The 13,558-nt window shown below is 38.4% G+C and overlaps 1 protein-coding gene across 3 annotated transcripts in view; it reads left to right on the top strand.

The window, feature by feature from the left end:
* DNAH8 (dynein axonemal heavy chain 8) overlaps window positions 1-13,558 on the top strand; it is a 364,549-nt gene that overhangs the window by 98,133 nt on the left and 252,858 nt on the right. For all 3 annotated transcript variants that reach the window (XM_072833179.1, XM_072833178.1, XM_072833180.1), the window contains exons 24-25: window positions 6,610-6,716; window positions 13,451-13,526. In XM_072833179.1, coding sequence (XP_072689280.1) covers window positions 6,610-6,716; window positions 13,451-13,526 — 183 coding nt within the window. The remainder of the gene's footprint in view (window positions 1-6,609; window positions 6,717-13,450; window positions 13,527-13,558) is intronic.

The raw sequence follows: 13,558 nt of genomic DNA, 5'->3' as shown, positions 1-13,558 counted from the left end.
CTTTTTTCTAGAGCCACCAGTAGCTGTATAATAGTGCTTCTGAATTGGCTTTCTGACATTGAATTGTAATCCAGATTTTGTAACTCTGTGGGAGAGAGGACTGTTTCTGATTCTTTCTTTTGAGGTGAGGTTTTCCTTCTAGTCATTTTGCTCAGTGCAGAGTGGCCAAAAGCAAGTTGTATTGGGAAAAAGAGAAAAAGAGAGGAGAGAAAGAAGGAAAGAAAAGAGAAAGAAAAAAAAGGGGAAGAGAAAAAAAAACGAAAGAAAAAAAAAGAAGAAAAAGAGAAAGAAAGAAAGGAGAAAAAAAAGGGGGGTGGGGGAAGGAAACAAATCAAAAAGCAAAACAAAACAAACAAAAACAAAACAAAACAAAACAAAACAAAACAAAAAAAACCAAAAAAAAAAAAAAAAAAAAAAGAACCACAGGAGGGTATCTTCTGATTCTGTGTTCTTTAAGTCCCTTGGCTTCTCCTGGAAGTTGTCAGTCTAGCTGGTGTTCTGGGGGAGGGGCCTGTTGTGCTGATTTTCAGGTGTCAGCAGTTGGGGGAGCTGCTGTGTCCCTGCCTGGCGCAGGGCTCAGTGGGGGTTGTTTACCCCGTGAGGCCGCAGGAGGAACAGCCCCAGTGGCGGGGCAGCTCTGGAAACCTGGATTCAGCTCCGGCAGGAACTCCGCCTGCAGGGCCTGGAGGCTCCGGGGCGGGGCCGCTGATCTGCTCAGCTGGGGCAGGAGCGTCCTCGCTGTCCTGGGCCCTCCCGGCCTCTGCCTGTCCCGGAGGAGGCCGGATCCTGGGCTGTGTCCCGGCGCCCTGTGCTCCGGAGCCTGCGCTGGTGGATTCGCGCTCCCGGGCCGCGCAGCCCCCTCCGCGGAGCCGCCGCCCGAGCCCCTCCGAGCTGCTCCTGGAACCGCGCAGGCCCCTCTGCACGGAGCCTCTTCCTCTGCCCGAGCCCGGCCGAGCTGCTCCCGGGGCCGCGCAGCCCTCTCCACGCAGCCCCCTCCGCGGAGCCGCCGCCCGAGCTCCCCGAGCTGCTCCGGGTCCCGCCGTGCGCGCTGCAGCCCTTAGGGAGCTCGGCGCACTCTCGTGGGCGCGCAGTTGCTGTTACTGTCCCGGGGAGCCCGAGGGCATCCCCTCCCTCCTGGGTCCTGCTCCACCTCCCCGCGAGCCCCTTTCCGCCCGGGAAGGTCGGTGCAGCTCCTGCGTCTCCGGGACGGGGCTCTCCTGTCCTGGGGACACTCGCCCCGGCCTCAGCCCGGCTCCTCGCGGGGCCCCTCCCCCTTGGAGGCCTTTGTTTCTTTACTTCTTTTTCCCCGTCTTCCTACCTTGATAGAAGCGCGAACTCTTCTCACTGTTGCATTCCAGCTGGTCTCTCTTTAAATCTCAGGCCGAATTCATAGATTTTCAGGATAATTTGAAGGTTTTCTAGGTAGTTTGGTGGAGACGGGTGATTTGGAGACCCTGCTCTTCCGCCATCTTCCACAATGTTATCGCACCATCAATTTTTAATGTGATTTTGTCAATACAGTTTATATAATTATCTCCCTCTATTGTGATTGACCATGTTTTCTTATACAGTAAGTGTCATGGGATTGTAGTGCCAATCCATTTGACTCAAGAGTGAAGAATTTTGTTTTCAGTTACCGTGTTTAATGAAATTACCTATATTGCAAGGCCAGATTTTGATTCACTTGGGCCCAAGGATTGCATTTTTTATTAGCACCACAGGGATGACCAGTGGACTCCCCTCCAGGAGAAAGCCTGTGTGGGCAGGTTGTCACATTTTGTTGAGATGTGTCGAGAATGGATTTTGAGAAGGACTCATGGGGTTTCTTGTTCCTTTTTAGGCCTCCCTCTTTTGGTCATGTATCAGTTCTGAATGCCACTCCACATTTGTGCTAACACCTGCTTTCTCCTCCTTCAGCCAGTTTTTTTTAATCCTTCATACTTATCTTCTTTTCCTTCTTCCTATATTTTACACACTTTTATACCTCTATACCTTCTATATACACACCGGAAAACAATTTTGGAAATAAGCAGCATACATTGGATCTACTTTCAATTTCTTGCTCAAGGAGGACATCACCAATGGGTAGAGAAGTACTTCCCCACTGAAACTAGATTTTAGCTATAGATTTCCTCTCAGTACCATGCTCCAAGCTGCCATTATCAATTGGTAGGAATCAGCTGGAGAGAGGGAGTGTATGCCCACGCCATTGGCTCTTCTCTTCCAATTGCATTCCCTTTGACACTGGCAGGGGTCCTTAGAGCAAGTTTGGTTATCATCAGAGTCTCTTGAATTGGGGGATCACTGGGAGCTGCATTAGTGCAGTCACCTCCTAAAGAGCCTCTGCCTCTCAAATCCATCATCCTCCACATTAGCCTGGTGATTCACCAACCCCGATCATGTTCCTCTTTGCTCATGCTGATAACCCTGCTTTCTGACCCAACTCAAACTGACTAGTCTACCCTGTCTCAGAGGAGCAGGGCGTAGAGTAGAAAGAAACGGTATGGCCAGAGCTTGGTCCTGGTTGTGTGACTCACTGCAAGCAAGACATGATGCCCAGATCCCTGGTGAGGCTCAGTATCTGTCCTGTGCTCTGACCAATAAACCTGGCAACTCCTCTGGAGGGAAAGAACCGCTTAGAGAGAGAGGCCCACCATGGTCCCAGGGTGATGGAAGCTTCATCCCATATATTTTGGAGTACATTTATCCTCCAAACTGAGCTTTCCGTAAGATAAAGACTAAATATCCTCTTGTGTCCATACCCTTTAAGTGTTAAGAAATGTACCTCACTTAATAAGTGCTCCAGTTTCGTTGAGTGAATTATTGAGGCCTGAGCAAACTAGGAATATTTTGAGCAAACTGAGCAGAGGGAGAGAGAGAATCTTAAGCAGACTAATGCCCAACACAGAGGCTGATGCAGAGCTTGAACACCTGACCCTGAGATCAGATCTGAGCCAAAATCAAGAGTCAGATGCTCAACTGACTAAGCCTCCTAGGTGCCCCTGGTGGCTATATTCTTAATTTTTCCAAAGTGGCTGCATCAATTTACCATCCTACCAATAGTATATGAAGGTTCTCTTTTCTCTACATTTTCTCCAACACTTGTTATTTTTTATATTTTTGATAACAGCCATTCTAACATGTTAGGTGTTAGGTGGATACCTAATGGTTTTGATGTGCATTTCCCTAATAATTAGCGAATTTGAGCATCTTTTCATGGGCCTGTTTTCTTTGGAGAAATGTCTATTCAGATACTCTGCCCATTTTAAAATTGAGGTGTCTAGTTGTTATTGAGTTCTATGAGTTCTTTACATATTTTGGATACTAACCTCTTATTGGATGTAAGGCTTGCAAATATGTTTTACCATTTAGTAGGTTACCTTTTCATTTTGATGATGGTTCCCTTTGATGTGTAGAAGCTTCAATTTTATATTGTCCCATTTGTTCCTTTTTGTTTTTAGAATCAGACCCACAAAGCCTTCGCCAAGACTGATGTCAAGGAGCTTACCACCTATATTTTCTTTTAGGAATCTTATGCTTTCTGGCCTTACATTCAAGTATTTAATCCATTTTGAGTTAATTTTTGTGCCTGGTATAATGTAGTGGTCTGAATTCATTTGTTTGCACATGGATGTCCAGTTTCCCCAGTACCATTTGTTGAAGAGATTTTCTTTTTTCCACTGTGTATCCTTGGATCCTTTGTCGCAGATTAATTGTTCTTATACAAGTGGGCTTATTTCTGAGTAGTCAGTTCTGTTCCATTGATCTCTGTGTCTGTTTTTGAATCAATACCATATTATTTTAATTACTGTAGCTTTTTAGTTCAGTTTGAAATCAGGGAGCATGATATCTCCATCTTTGTTCTTTCTTAAGATAGCTTTGGCTATTGGGGATCTTTTGTGGTTCCATACAAATTTTAGAATTATTTGGTCTGTTTCTTTGAAGTATGCCATTGGGATTTTGGTAGGGATTACATTTAATCTGTAGTTGGCATTTGGATATGTACATTTTAATAATAATAATTCTTCCATGACATGAGCACGGACTATATTCCCGTTTATTTGTGATTTCTTCATTTCTTTCATCAGTGTCTTACAGTTTTCAGTGTACAGATCTTTCACTTCTTTGCTTATATTTATTACCTAGGTGCTTTATTCTTTTTGATGCAATTGTAAATGGAGTTATTTTCTTAATTTCTTTTTCTGATAGCTTGTTATTAGTATATAGAAATGAAATAAACTCTTTGTGTATTTATTTTGCATCCTGCAACTTTATTGAATTCATTTATTAGTACTAACAGTTTTTTTGGTGGGCATCTTTAGGGTTTTCTATATATAGCAGCATGTCATCTGCAAATACTGAGTGTTTTACTTCCTGTTTCTTGCCTACATACTATGACTATGTCCTCCAATATTATCTTGAATAAAAGTGGGGACAGTGAGCATCATTGCTTTGTTCTTGTTCTTAAAGGAGAAGCTTTCAGTTTTTCACTATTGAGTATGATGTTAGCTATTGGACTGTCATATATGGGCTTTATTATGTTCTATACCTGTTTGTTGAGAATTTTTATCATAAATGATAATAAATTTTGTCAAATGCTTTTCCTGTATCTATTGAGATTAACATATGATTTTAATCTTTCATTTTGTTAATGTGTTGTATGATGTTACTTGATTTCATCTTGTTAATGTGTTGTATGATATTTAACCATCTTTGTATCCCTGGAAATAAATCCCATTTAATCATGGTGTATGATCCTTTTAATGTATTGTTGAATTTGGTTTCCTAATAGTTTGTTGAGGATTTTTGCATCTATGTTCATTAAAGATATTGAGGTATACTTTTCTTTTTGTGTGGTGTTCTTTCTGGTTTTGGTATAGGGTAAGACTGGCCTTGTAAAATCTGTTTGGAAGACTTCCTTCCTTTTCAGTGTTTTGGAAGTTTTGAGGAGGATAGGTATTAAATCTTCATTTCAGTGTTTGGTTAGATTTGTTGGTGAAGTCATCTGGTCCTGGAATTGTTTTGAGAGTTTTTTTAAAAAAAGATTTTATTTATTCATGAGTGATACAGAGAGAGACAGAGATAGGCAGAGACACAGGCAGAGGAAGAAGCAGGCTCCACGTAGGAAGCCTGACGTGGGACTTGATCCCAAGTCTCCAGGATCATGCCTTGGGCTGAAGGTGGTGCTAAACCACTGTGCTAAACCGCTGAGCCACCCAGGCTACCCTGAGAGGTATTTTATTACTGTTTCAATCTCCTGAATAGTATTGGCCTATTAATATTTTCTATTTCTTCAAGATTCAGTCTTGGAAGATTGTGTGTTTCTAGGAATTTATTCACTTCTTCTAATATGACCACTTTGTTGGCATATAATTGTTTGTAGTAGTTTCTTATGATCTTTTGTATTTCTAGTTGTAACTTCTCTTTTATTTCTGGTTTTATTTCTTTAGGTCTAGCTAAAGGTTTGTCGATTGTGTTTATCTTTTTAAAGGAACGGCTTTTAGTGTCTTTGACCTTTTCTAAATTGCTTTCCTTTAATTTCTATTTCATTTAGTTTAACTCATATATATTATTTCCCTTCTACCAATTTTGGGATTTTTTTGTCCTTCTTTTCCTAGTGTCTTTATTTTATTTTTTTAAAAGATTTTTATTTGTATGTAACAAATTGTTTTTCTTTTCCTGCTTTTAGGATTATCTCCTTTATCCTTAACTTTTACCATTTTAATTACAATGTGTCTTGGTGTGTATATCTTTGAGTTCATCTTATTTGGAACTTTGTGCTTTATGCACGTGGATATCTAATTCCTTCTTCAGACTAGGGAAAATTTTAGCCTTAACTTCTTTAAATAATTTTTCTGGCTCTTTTTGTCTCTCTCTCTCTTCTCCTTCTGAGTTCCTTATAAGCACTTTTACCACTTGATGTTGTTCCAAAGGTTCCTTAAGATAATTTCACTTTTCTTAATTCTGTTTTTATTTTGCTGCTTTGGGTGAATTCCACTGCTTTGTCTTCTAGCTCACTGATCTGTTCTCTGCTTCATCCAGTCTGCTGTTGAACCCCTCTAGTGTATTTTTCAGTTCAGTTATAACTTCTCTTAGATACTTTCTTGTATTTTCTCTCTCTTTGTTGAAGTTCTCACTATGTTCATCCATTCTTCTCCCAAGTTTGGTGAGCCTCTTTATGTCTATTTGTACTCTTTATCAGGTAGATTGCTTATCTCTGTTACATCTAGTTCTTTTCCTGAGTTTTTTTTCCCCCTTGTTCTTTTGTTTGGAACATGTTTCTCTGTCTCCTAATTTTGCCTAATTCCCATGTGTTTGTTTCTATGTATTAGGTAAGTCTGCTACGTCTCATAGACTTAAAGGAATGGCCTTATGCCCAGAAGTTCAGTCTTCCCTCATCATCAGAACGAGGCACTCAAGGGTATCCCTTATGTGGGCTTTGTGTGCCCTTCAATTGTGGCAGAACTGTGGCTGTGGCACAGCAATGGGTGGGCCTGGCACTAAGTCTAGTGTAGAACATGACTGTGACTGCTGTGGTACATTGGTGGGTGGGTGATCTTGCTATACCACCATATTGAACCCAACTATCAATATTATTTCTTGTTACAGGAATGTAAAGAAATCTATGCCTTTTTCTCTCATCAATTACTAGACAGTCTTCAAAAAGCTACACAGTTATCTTTGGACACGATGAAAAAAAGAATATTTGTTTTAAGGCAAGTTGATGATATGCTAAATAAGCCTGGTAATACTGTCATAACATAATGCTAATAGTACCTCTTATTTTTATTATTTTAAAAATTATAAAATTCAAATAGCATTTATGAAAAAACTGTATGAAAATATATGTGTAGTACCTCAAGAACAGCGATCAGATGAACAACCATATTCCTAGCACCCAGGCCAAGACAAAGAACATTGAACACTATTGGTCCCCTTACCAGGCTTTTCTCTGTGCACCCAAACGTAACCACTATCCCATCCCAATAATAAACTTCATGTTTATTATTGTCTTAATTTTCCTTGCAGTTTACCATGTTTGTATCCCTAATCAATGTATCACTACATTTTGTCTGTACCTGAACTATGTTCAGTATTATGTTTTTGAGATCCATCTATGTTGATATAATTCATTATACATAATCTGTTTTTTCTACTGATGATGGTCATTTGGGTTTCCAGTTTGAGCTATTCTGAATAAAGCCTCTGTGAACATTTTTTTTACCTGTCTCCTACACTTGTTATGAATGGAATGGTTGGGCCCTGGGGTATGTGCATGCCTCACTTTACCATGTGATGCCCAGCATGAGAGTCCCCATCATTCCTCATCCTTGCACACAATTGATATTGTTCAATTAAAAAATTCTTACCAGCAAGTGGGTGTGAAGTTGCATCTCACTGGGATTTAAATGATCATTTTCTTAAAAAGAATTGATCATTTTTTGGTTACTGATGAGGTTGAACATGTTTTCATGTTTATGAGCCATTTGTGCCTTCATTTCCTTGAAATGTGTGTTTTTTTCTTTCTCTTGTCTTATCTTGGCTTGGTTGACTTTCTTCCCTTCTTTCCTTTCTTCATTTATTTCTTTTTACCTATTTTTCTATTGGATTAGACTTATTCATGGATGTTCTTGATATATTACTTTGTTGATGATAATATAGCATATATCTTCTTCCTGTTGTGCCTCTCTTTTCATTCTTTTTTATGGTGTCTTTTACTGAGTTTAAAGTATTAAAATTTATCAACTTTTTTGGAAAATATTCAAACTTTTTTATCTTTGTGATTTTTTATGTCTTTTATAAGAAATCGTTCTTTACCTCATAATGTCTTCTAAAATTCTATACTTTTGTCTTTTATACTTAGGGATTTAACCCACATAGTCTTGATTTTTGCGTTTACTGTGAGGTAGGAGGTCAATATATTTTTTCCATATGTTTCATTAATTAACTAAACAAAGTTTGTTGAAAATTACTTTTTTCTTTGAGAGGATTATTTAAAGTACATTGAATCTATAGGTGATTTTGGAGAGAGTCAGCATCCTTACGATATTGAGTCTACCATCCAGAATCATGGATTACCTCTCCATTTAAGTCTTCTTTACTATTTTTCAATGAAGTTTTATAATTCTCTGTGTAAAATTCTTGTACATTTTTGTTGGATTTATTCATTGGCTATTTATGGCTGAATTTTAATTTAATCACATGATTATAATCTCCCAATGTGACTGTGAACTTGACAAATTTTCCTTCTGTTTTGATCAGTTCTTGTTTGATGTGTTTTAAGACAATGCTGTTAGGTGCATGCAAGGTCATAGTAGTTAAATCTACTTAGGATGTATTTTTTACTTTTTATTTTATTCCTTTTGTATATTAATCCTAATTACTCAAATGGTTTTTAGTTTGTTATTAATTTTACTTTACCAGCTTTTTTGGCATATCACTTTTTAGCCCTTTTTCCAACCTTACTGGGCAGTTTTTTTCTTTTATTTCTTAAAAACATCACATGCCTGATGATGATTATTATTTTTAAAGATTTTATTTATTTATTTCAGAGAGAGAGCACAGGAGGGGAGGGTGTTCAGGTAGATGGAGAAAGAGAAGCTGTGTCCCAGCTGAGCAGGGAGCCCAACATGGGGCTCAATCCCAGGACCCCAGGATCATGATCTGAGCCAAAGGCAGACACTTAACAGACTGAGCCACCTCAGCACCCCTATGCCTGATTATTTTTATTCAATCTGATTATCTCTGCTTTTTAAAAGAGTTTAATTAGTTCACATTTATTATGATTTTTTATGTAGTTACACTTAATTTATGACATTTAATTTTATGTATTCTTTTTAGTATCTGTTTTCTTTGGTTCATTTCATTATCTCAGTTATCTTTGGGATGGATAATATTTTCCTTTTATTTTCTTTACAGGACTTCAGTTATTTAAGTAGTTACCCTTAAATTGAGACTATTGTATATCTTGCTCCAGCTTAAAAAAAAATACTGTCTATGGTTATTCAGTTTTCTGGTCTTATTTCTAACTACAAGGGTCTTGATGTGCTTTACTCACTGAACTGTACCTACCTCATTATTGCTGCTTGACGTTTTAGTTTTTACCTTTTTCTGAACACTTAAAAATAATTTATTTACTGGCATATTTTATTAAAATCTCTGATTCTGTATATGTCTTGTATCCCACTGGTTCCTTAAGATATAGGAAGGGTAAACTCTCTTATTCTTCATTTGAAGTCTGAAAAATGCCTTTTTTGCTTTCATACTCTCAGGACAGTTTGGTTGGATAAAAAATTTTTGTTTGTCTCTCAGCACTTTGAAAAAGTATTTCACTTTTTCTGACTTACATGGTTGCTGATGAGAAGTCTGCAGTAAGTCTAACTGAAGATTGTTTTTTATCCTTGATGTTCTATAACTTTCTTTCCATGTGTGGATTTGTCTTTATTTAATTCTGCTTTGTTCTCAGTGTGTACTTTCTTACTGAGGACAAATAGCATTCCTTAATTCTGGAAAACCCTCAGCAATTTCCTCTTCAGTTATTGCTTCTGGGACATTCCTTTCATTCCCCTACGAAACTCCTTCCTTATTCTTATGGAACTTCTCATAATTGAGTGTTGAGTAGATTAACCACATGATTTATTGTTCCAACCAGGACACTCTTTTGAGTGAAGAGGCACTATCCAGATGAAGTGTCAGGACAGATTTAATCTGGAACTGTCCTGGGGACACAGGACATGGAATTTTGGTCTGTCCTCCCGGTTTGCTAACTACTCTGTCACATGTTTTGTCTTTTTTGCCTTTCTGGGCTACATTATGAGCACATGGCTCTCTTTCTAGTCTAAAGATGATCTCATCATTTGCATCTTAAATATTTCAATTAATACTTTTTTTTAAAATTCTCCAGATACTGTATCATTTCTCCTTTTCAATTTACACTATTTATTATTTTGGGAGAAGATAGCCTTCATTTATCTCTTTGAAAATTCTCAATATACTTATTTTAGAGTTTGTCATACTTTTATACATTGATTTTATCTGGAGTGAGTTTTTGTTTCAATTATTAATTCCTTTGGTCCTCTTTCTTACTGAAAGACTTATTCGTGCCCATGGGGATTTTAGTTTACAAGGACCTCTTTGAGTGAGAAGTGTGGGTGCCTGCACGTGTGCCTGTGTAAGTGTGTGTGTGTGTGTGTGTGTGTGTGTGTGTTTTTCTCTCCCCCCCACCTCCCTATCTGGGAGTTTCACCTTTGTCTCCCATGATCCTGGGAACCTTGAGTAGAGAATCAGGTCTTTTTTTTTTTTTTTTTTTGTAATAATAAATTTATTTTTTATTGGTGTTCAATTTGCCAACATACAGAATAACACCCAGTGCTTATCCCGTCAAGTGCCCACCTCAGTGCCCGCCACCCAGTCACCCCCACCCCCCTTCCTCCTCCCCTTCCACCACCCCTAGTTCGTTTCTCAGAGTTAGGAGTCTTCCATGTTCTGTCTCCCTTTCTGATATTTCTATGTCTTTCTGATATTTCCTACCCATTTCTTCTCCCTTCCCCTCTATTCCCTTTCACTATTATTTATATTCCCCAAATGAATGAGACCATATAATGTTTGTCCTTCTCCGATTGACTTATTTTACTCAGCATAATACCCTCCGTTCCATCCACGTCAAAGCAAATGGTGGGTATTTGTCATTTCTAATGGCTGAGTAATATTCCATTGTATACATAAACCACATCTTCTTTATCCATTCATCTCAGAACCAGGTCTTATTTGTTCATGATGACTGCCCCCAGAGATACTGGGGATATGGCAGGGTCAGCTAGGGAGCACACAAGTGGCCTGACTTAATCACCTTCTGGTTATGCTGTGGATTTGTTTCATCACCCCAAGCCCAGATCTTCTGGAGATGTAGCTGCAGACATGGACTATATTTTGTTTTCACTTTGCCTCTTTATAAGTGGAGGAGCATCGTTTTAGTTTCTGGCTTCCAGTACCAAACCAGGCTGAGGTCCTACCTCATACGGAGTACTTTCAGTGCCCTATGGTCTGCAGGAGTCAACCTTTTACTGTCACTGCCTAATTCCCAGCTACAACCCTGTTTATGTATTCCTGACCTTGTTCTGGTTAATGGAGATACTAACCTGGTATATGAGCACTCTCATGTCCTTTATATTCGATGCATGATTGTTAGGTATTTGACACAAAGAGGGGTTTTTGAAGTCTGAACTCTCTATGCCACATTGACTTACAAGTCCTGCAGTATTTAAGCAATTTTTGAAGAGATATACATAAGCATAATACTTGAACATCCTTCTTTGTCTAAAATGTCTTTTTCTTACCCTAACACACGAGTGCTAGTTTGGTCAGCTCGAATCACATTTTCTTTCTCTCACACTCTACAAATCCTGTTTTGTTTTTTAAGATTTTTTTTAGTCATGAAACACACAGAGAGAGAAACAGAGACATAGGCAGAGGAAGAAGCAGACTCCCCGCAGGGATCCCAATGTGGGACTCCATCCCAGGACCCCAGGATCATGACCCACGCACCTTGCAAATACTGTTTTGTTGGCTTCTTTTGTTTCCACTTTCAGACAGAGTTCTGCTGTTAATCCAGCTTTCTAAGTAACACCCTGTTGTTTTGATGCTTACAGGATTTCCCCTTTTAACCTGGAAATTCACAAATTTTATGTTTATGTGTAGGTAATTTTTCTCATTAATCCTTTCAGGCACGTAGAGAATCTTTTGAAGATGATAAAACAGTTTCTTTCTTAAGGTTAGGGAAGAGCTGTGCTTTAATTGACCATACGTAGAATTCATGGGCTGCATTGAGGTAGTAAAGCATCTCTGAGCTGAGCGACCCTCTGTAAGTTACTCAACCTCTCTCTACCTTAGTTTCTTTATACACAAAGTGCAAAAATTAATCATAGGATCTGTCTCACATAGTTAATGTGAGCACAAAATGTGTTAATTCACGGAAAGTGTTTGGAAAAGTGCCTGGCATACATTAAACATTCAGTAAACATTACTCTTTTTTATCTTTTTTACCTTTTCTTTAAGAAGTATCTATCTTTTGGTATTTTGCATATGAAATTTTAGAGAATTCTTTAAGCTGTAATGTGTCAAATAAGTTACTGAATGATCCAGTGTGCTGTTCACTGCCTCTGTTGCTTAGGCGGTTTTTGCTTTATAAAACTCTTTCTTGTCCTGGGATTGTGTCCTTTTAAATACAGTGAAATACACTGATTTTATTGTTGCATTTTGGATTTCACAATGAGACTATGAATTAGAGGTTTTTCCCCCTTTATTTGCTTGCTTTTGGTTCAAAGATTTCCTTGCAATAATATGTTTATCAGTGTGCTAAAGCTGGGCCTTCAGGTTGAACTGCAAAGGCTTTATCTTTCTTATGATTCTCCTCCCCCATCTGCTTACCTATAAATGGAGATGTTGTTTTTCAGTATAACAGCAATTTCTTGCTATGGAGAGCAATAAAACATTTATTATAATTTTGTTTGAGATGGGGACAGAGGTCAAAAAAGGTGGAGATAAGCAAACTAATCTGCAGCTCTGATGTGTGTTTTCATTACTTGTGCTCGTGTGTCTGTATGTATGTACTTCTGTCTGAGCATGAGTATGTTGTTTAAAAAAGTAGGTTTTAGGGGCACCTGGGTGGCTCAGTTAGTTAAGTGTTGATCTTGATTTCGGCTTAGGTCCTGATCCCGGTGTCAGGCTCTGTGCTGGGTGTATAGCTTGCTTAAGATTCTCTCTCTTCTCCCCTTGCTCACCACCCCTTCCCCCCGAAACAAAACAAAACAAAACAAAACAAAACAGCAGTTTTTGGAAGGCTTTGGCCAGAAATCTCTTGTATAATCTTGCAAAAAAGTGTATATAAAAAAGTATATGAAGCTATATATTTTTTGTTGGTGATCTTGTCTGGCATCTCTTACAGGGCTAGGAACAGGATGTGCTTTTATTTTTTTATTTTTTCTTTAAGATTTTATTTATTTAAGAGAGAGACAGATCACAAATCAGAAAGGCAGAGGGAGAGGGAGAAGCAGACTCCCAGCTGAGCAGGGAACCTGATGCAAGGCTCAATCCCAGGACCCCAGATCATGACCAAAGCAGAAGGCAGACACTTAACCGACTGAGCCATTCAGGTGCCCCTAGGATATGCTTTTAGTAAACATTATTAAATGGTTATTACTGAGAGAAAGCAACATTAGAATATGAGAAAATGTACAGAAGACTAATATTTCACTTATAATAATATTAAAGCATCATGTTTTCTTAGTTCTCTGAAATGTATGGTTTCATTATAAATAATATTCCTCATGCAATTTGGTATTTTGAAAATGGTCTTTATTTTTAGGATTGAGAATGTTAGCATAGCTGCCATTTCAAAATTTTATGAAATTTTAGGTTAAGTTTTATAAGTTACATGTGTATCTTATTCCAGCCAATATGGACGAAAACGATCAGAAGATGTTATTTCCTTTATAAAAACTGAAGTACACCTTGCGATTCCAAATGTGGTAAGTATAATTAAATATTCAAGTTAATACAA

This window comes from Canis lupus, chromosome 7, assembly GCF_048164855.1.
Source record: "Canis lupus baileyi chromosome 7, mCanLup2.hap1, whole genome shotgun sequence".
In the NCBI taxonomy this organism is placed as follows: domain Eukaryota; kingdom Metazoa; phylum Chordata; class Mammalia; order Carnivora; family Canidae; genus Canis; species Canis lupus.
Note: the sequence above shows the minus strand (reverse complement) of the source record. Positions and strands in the feature narration are given on the sequence as shown.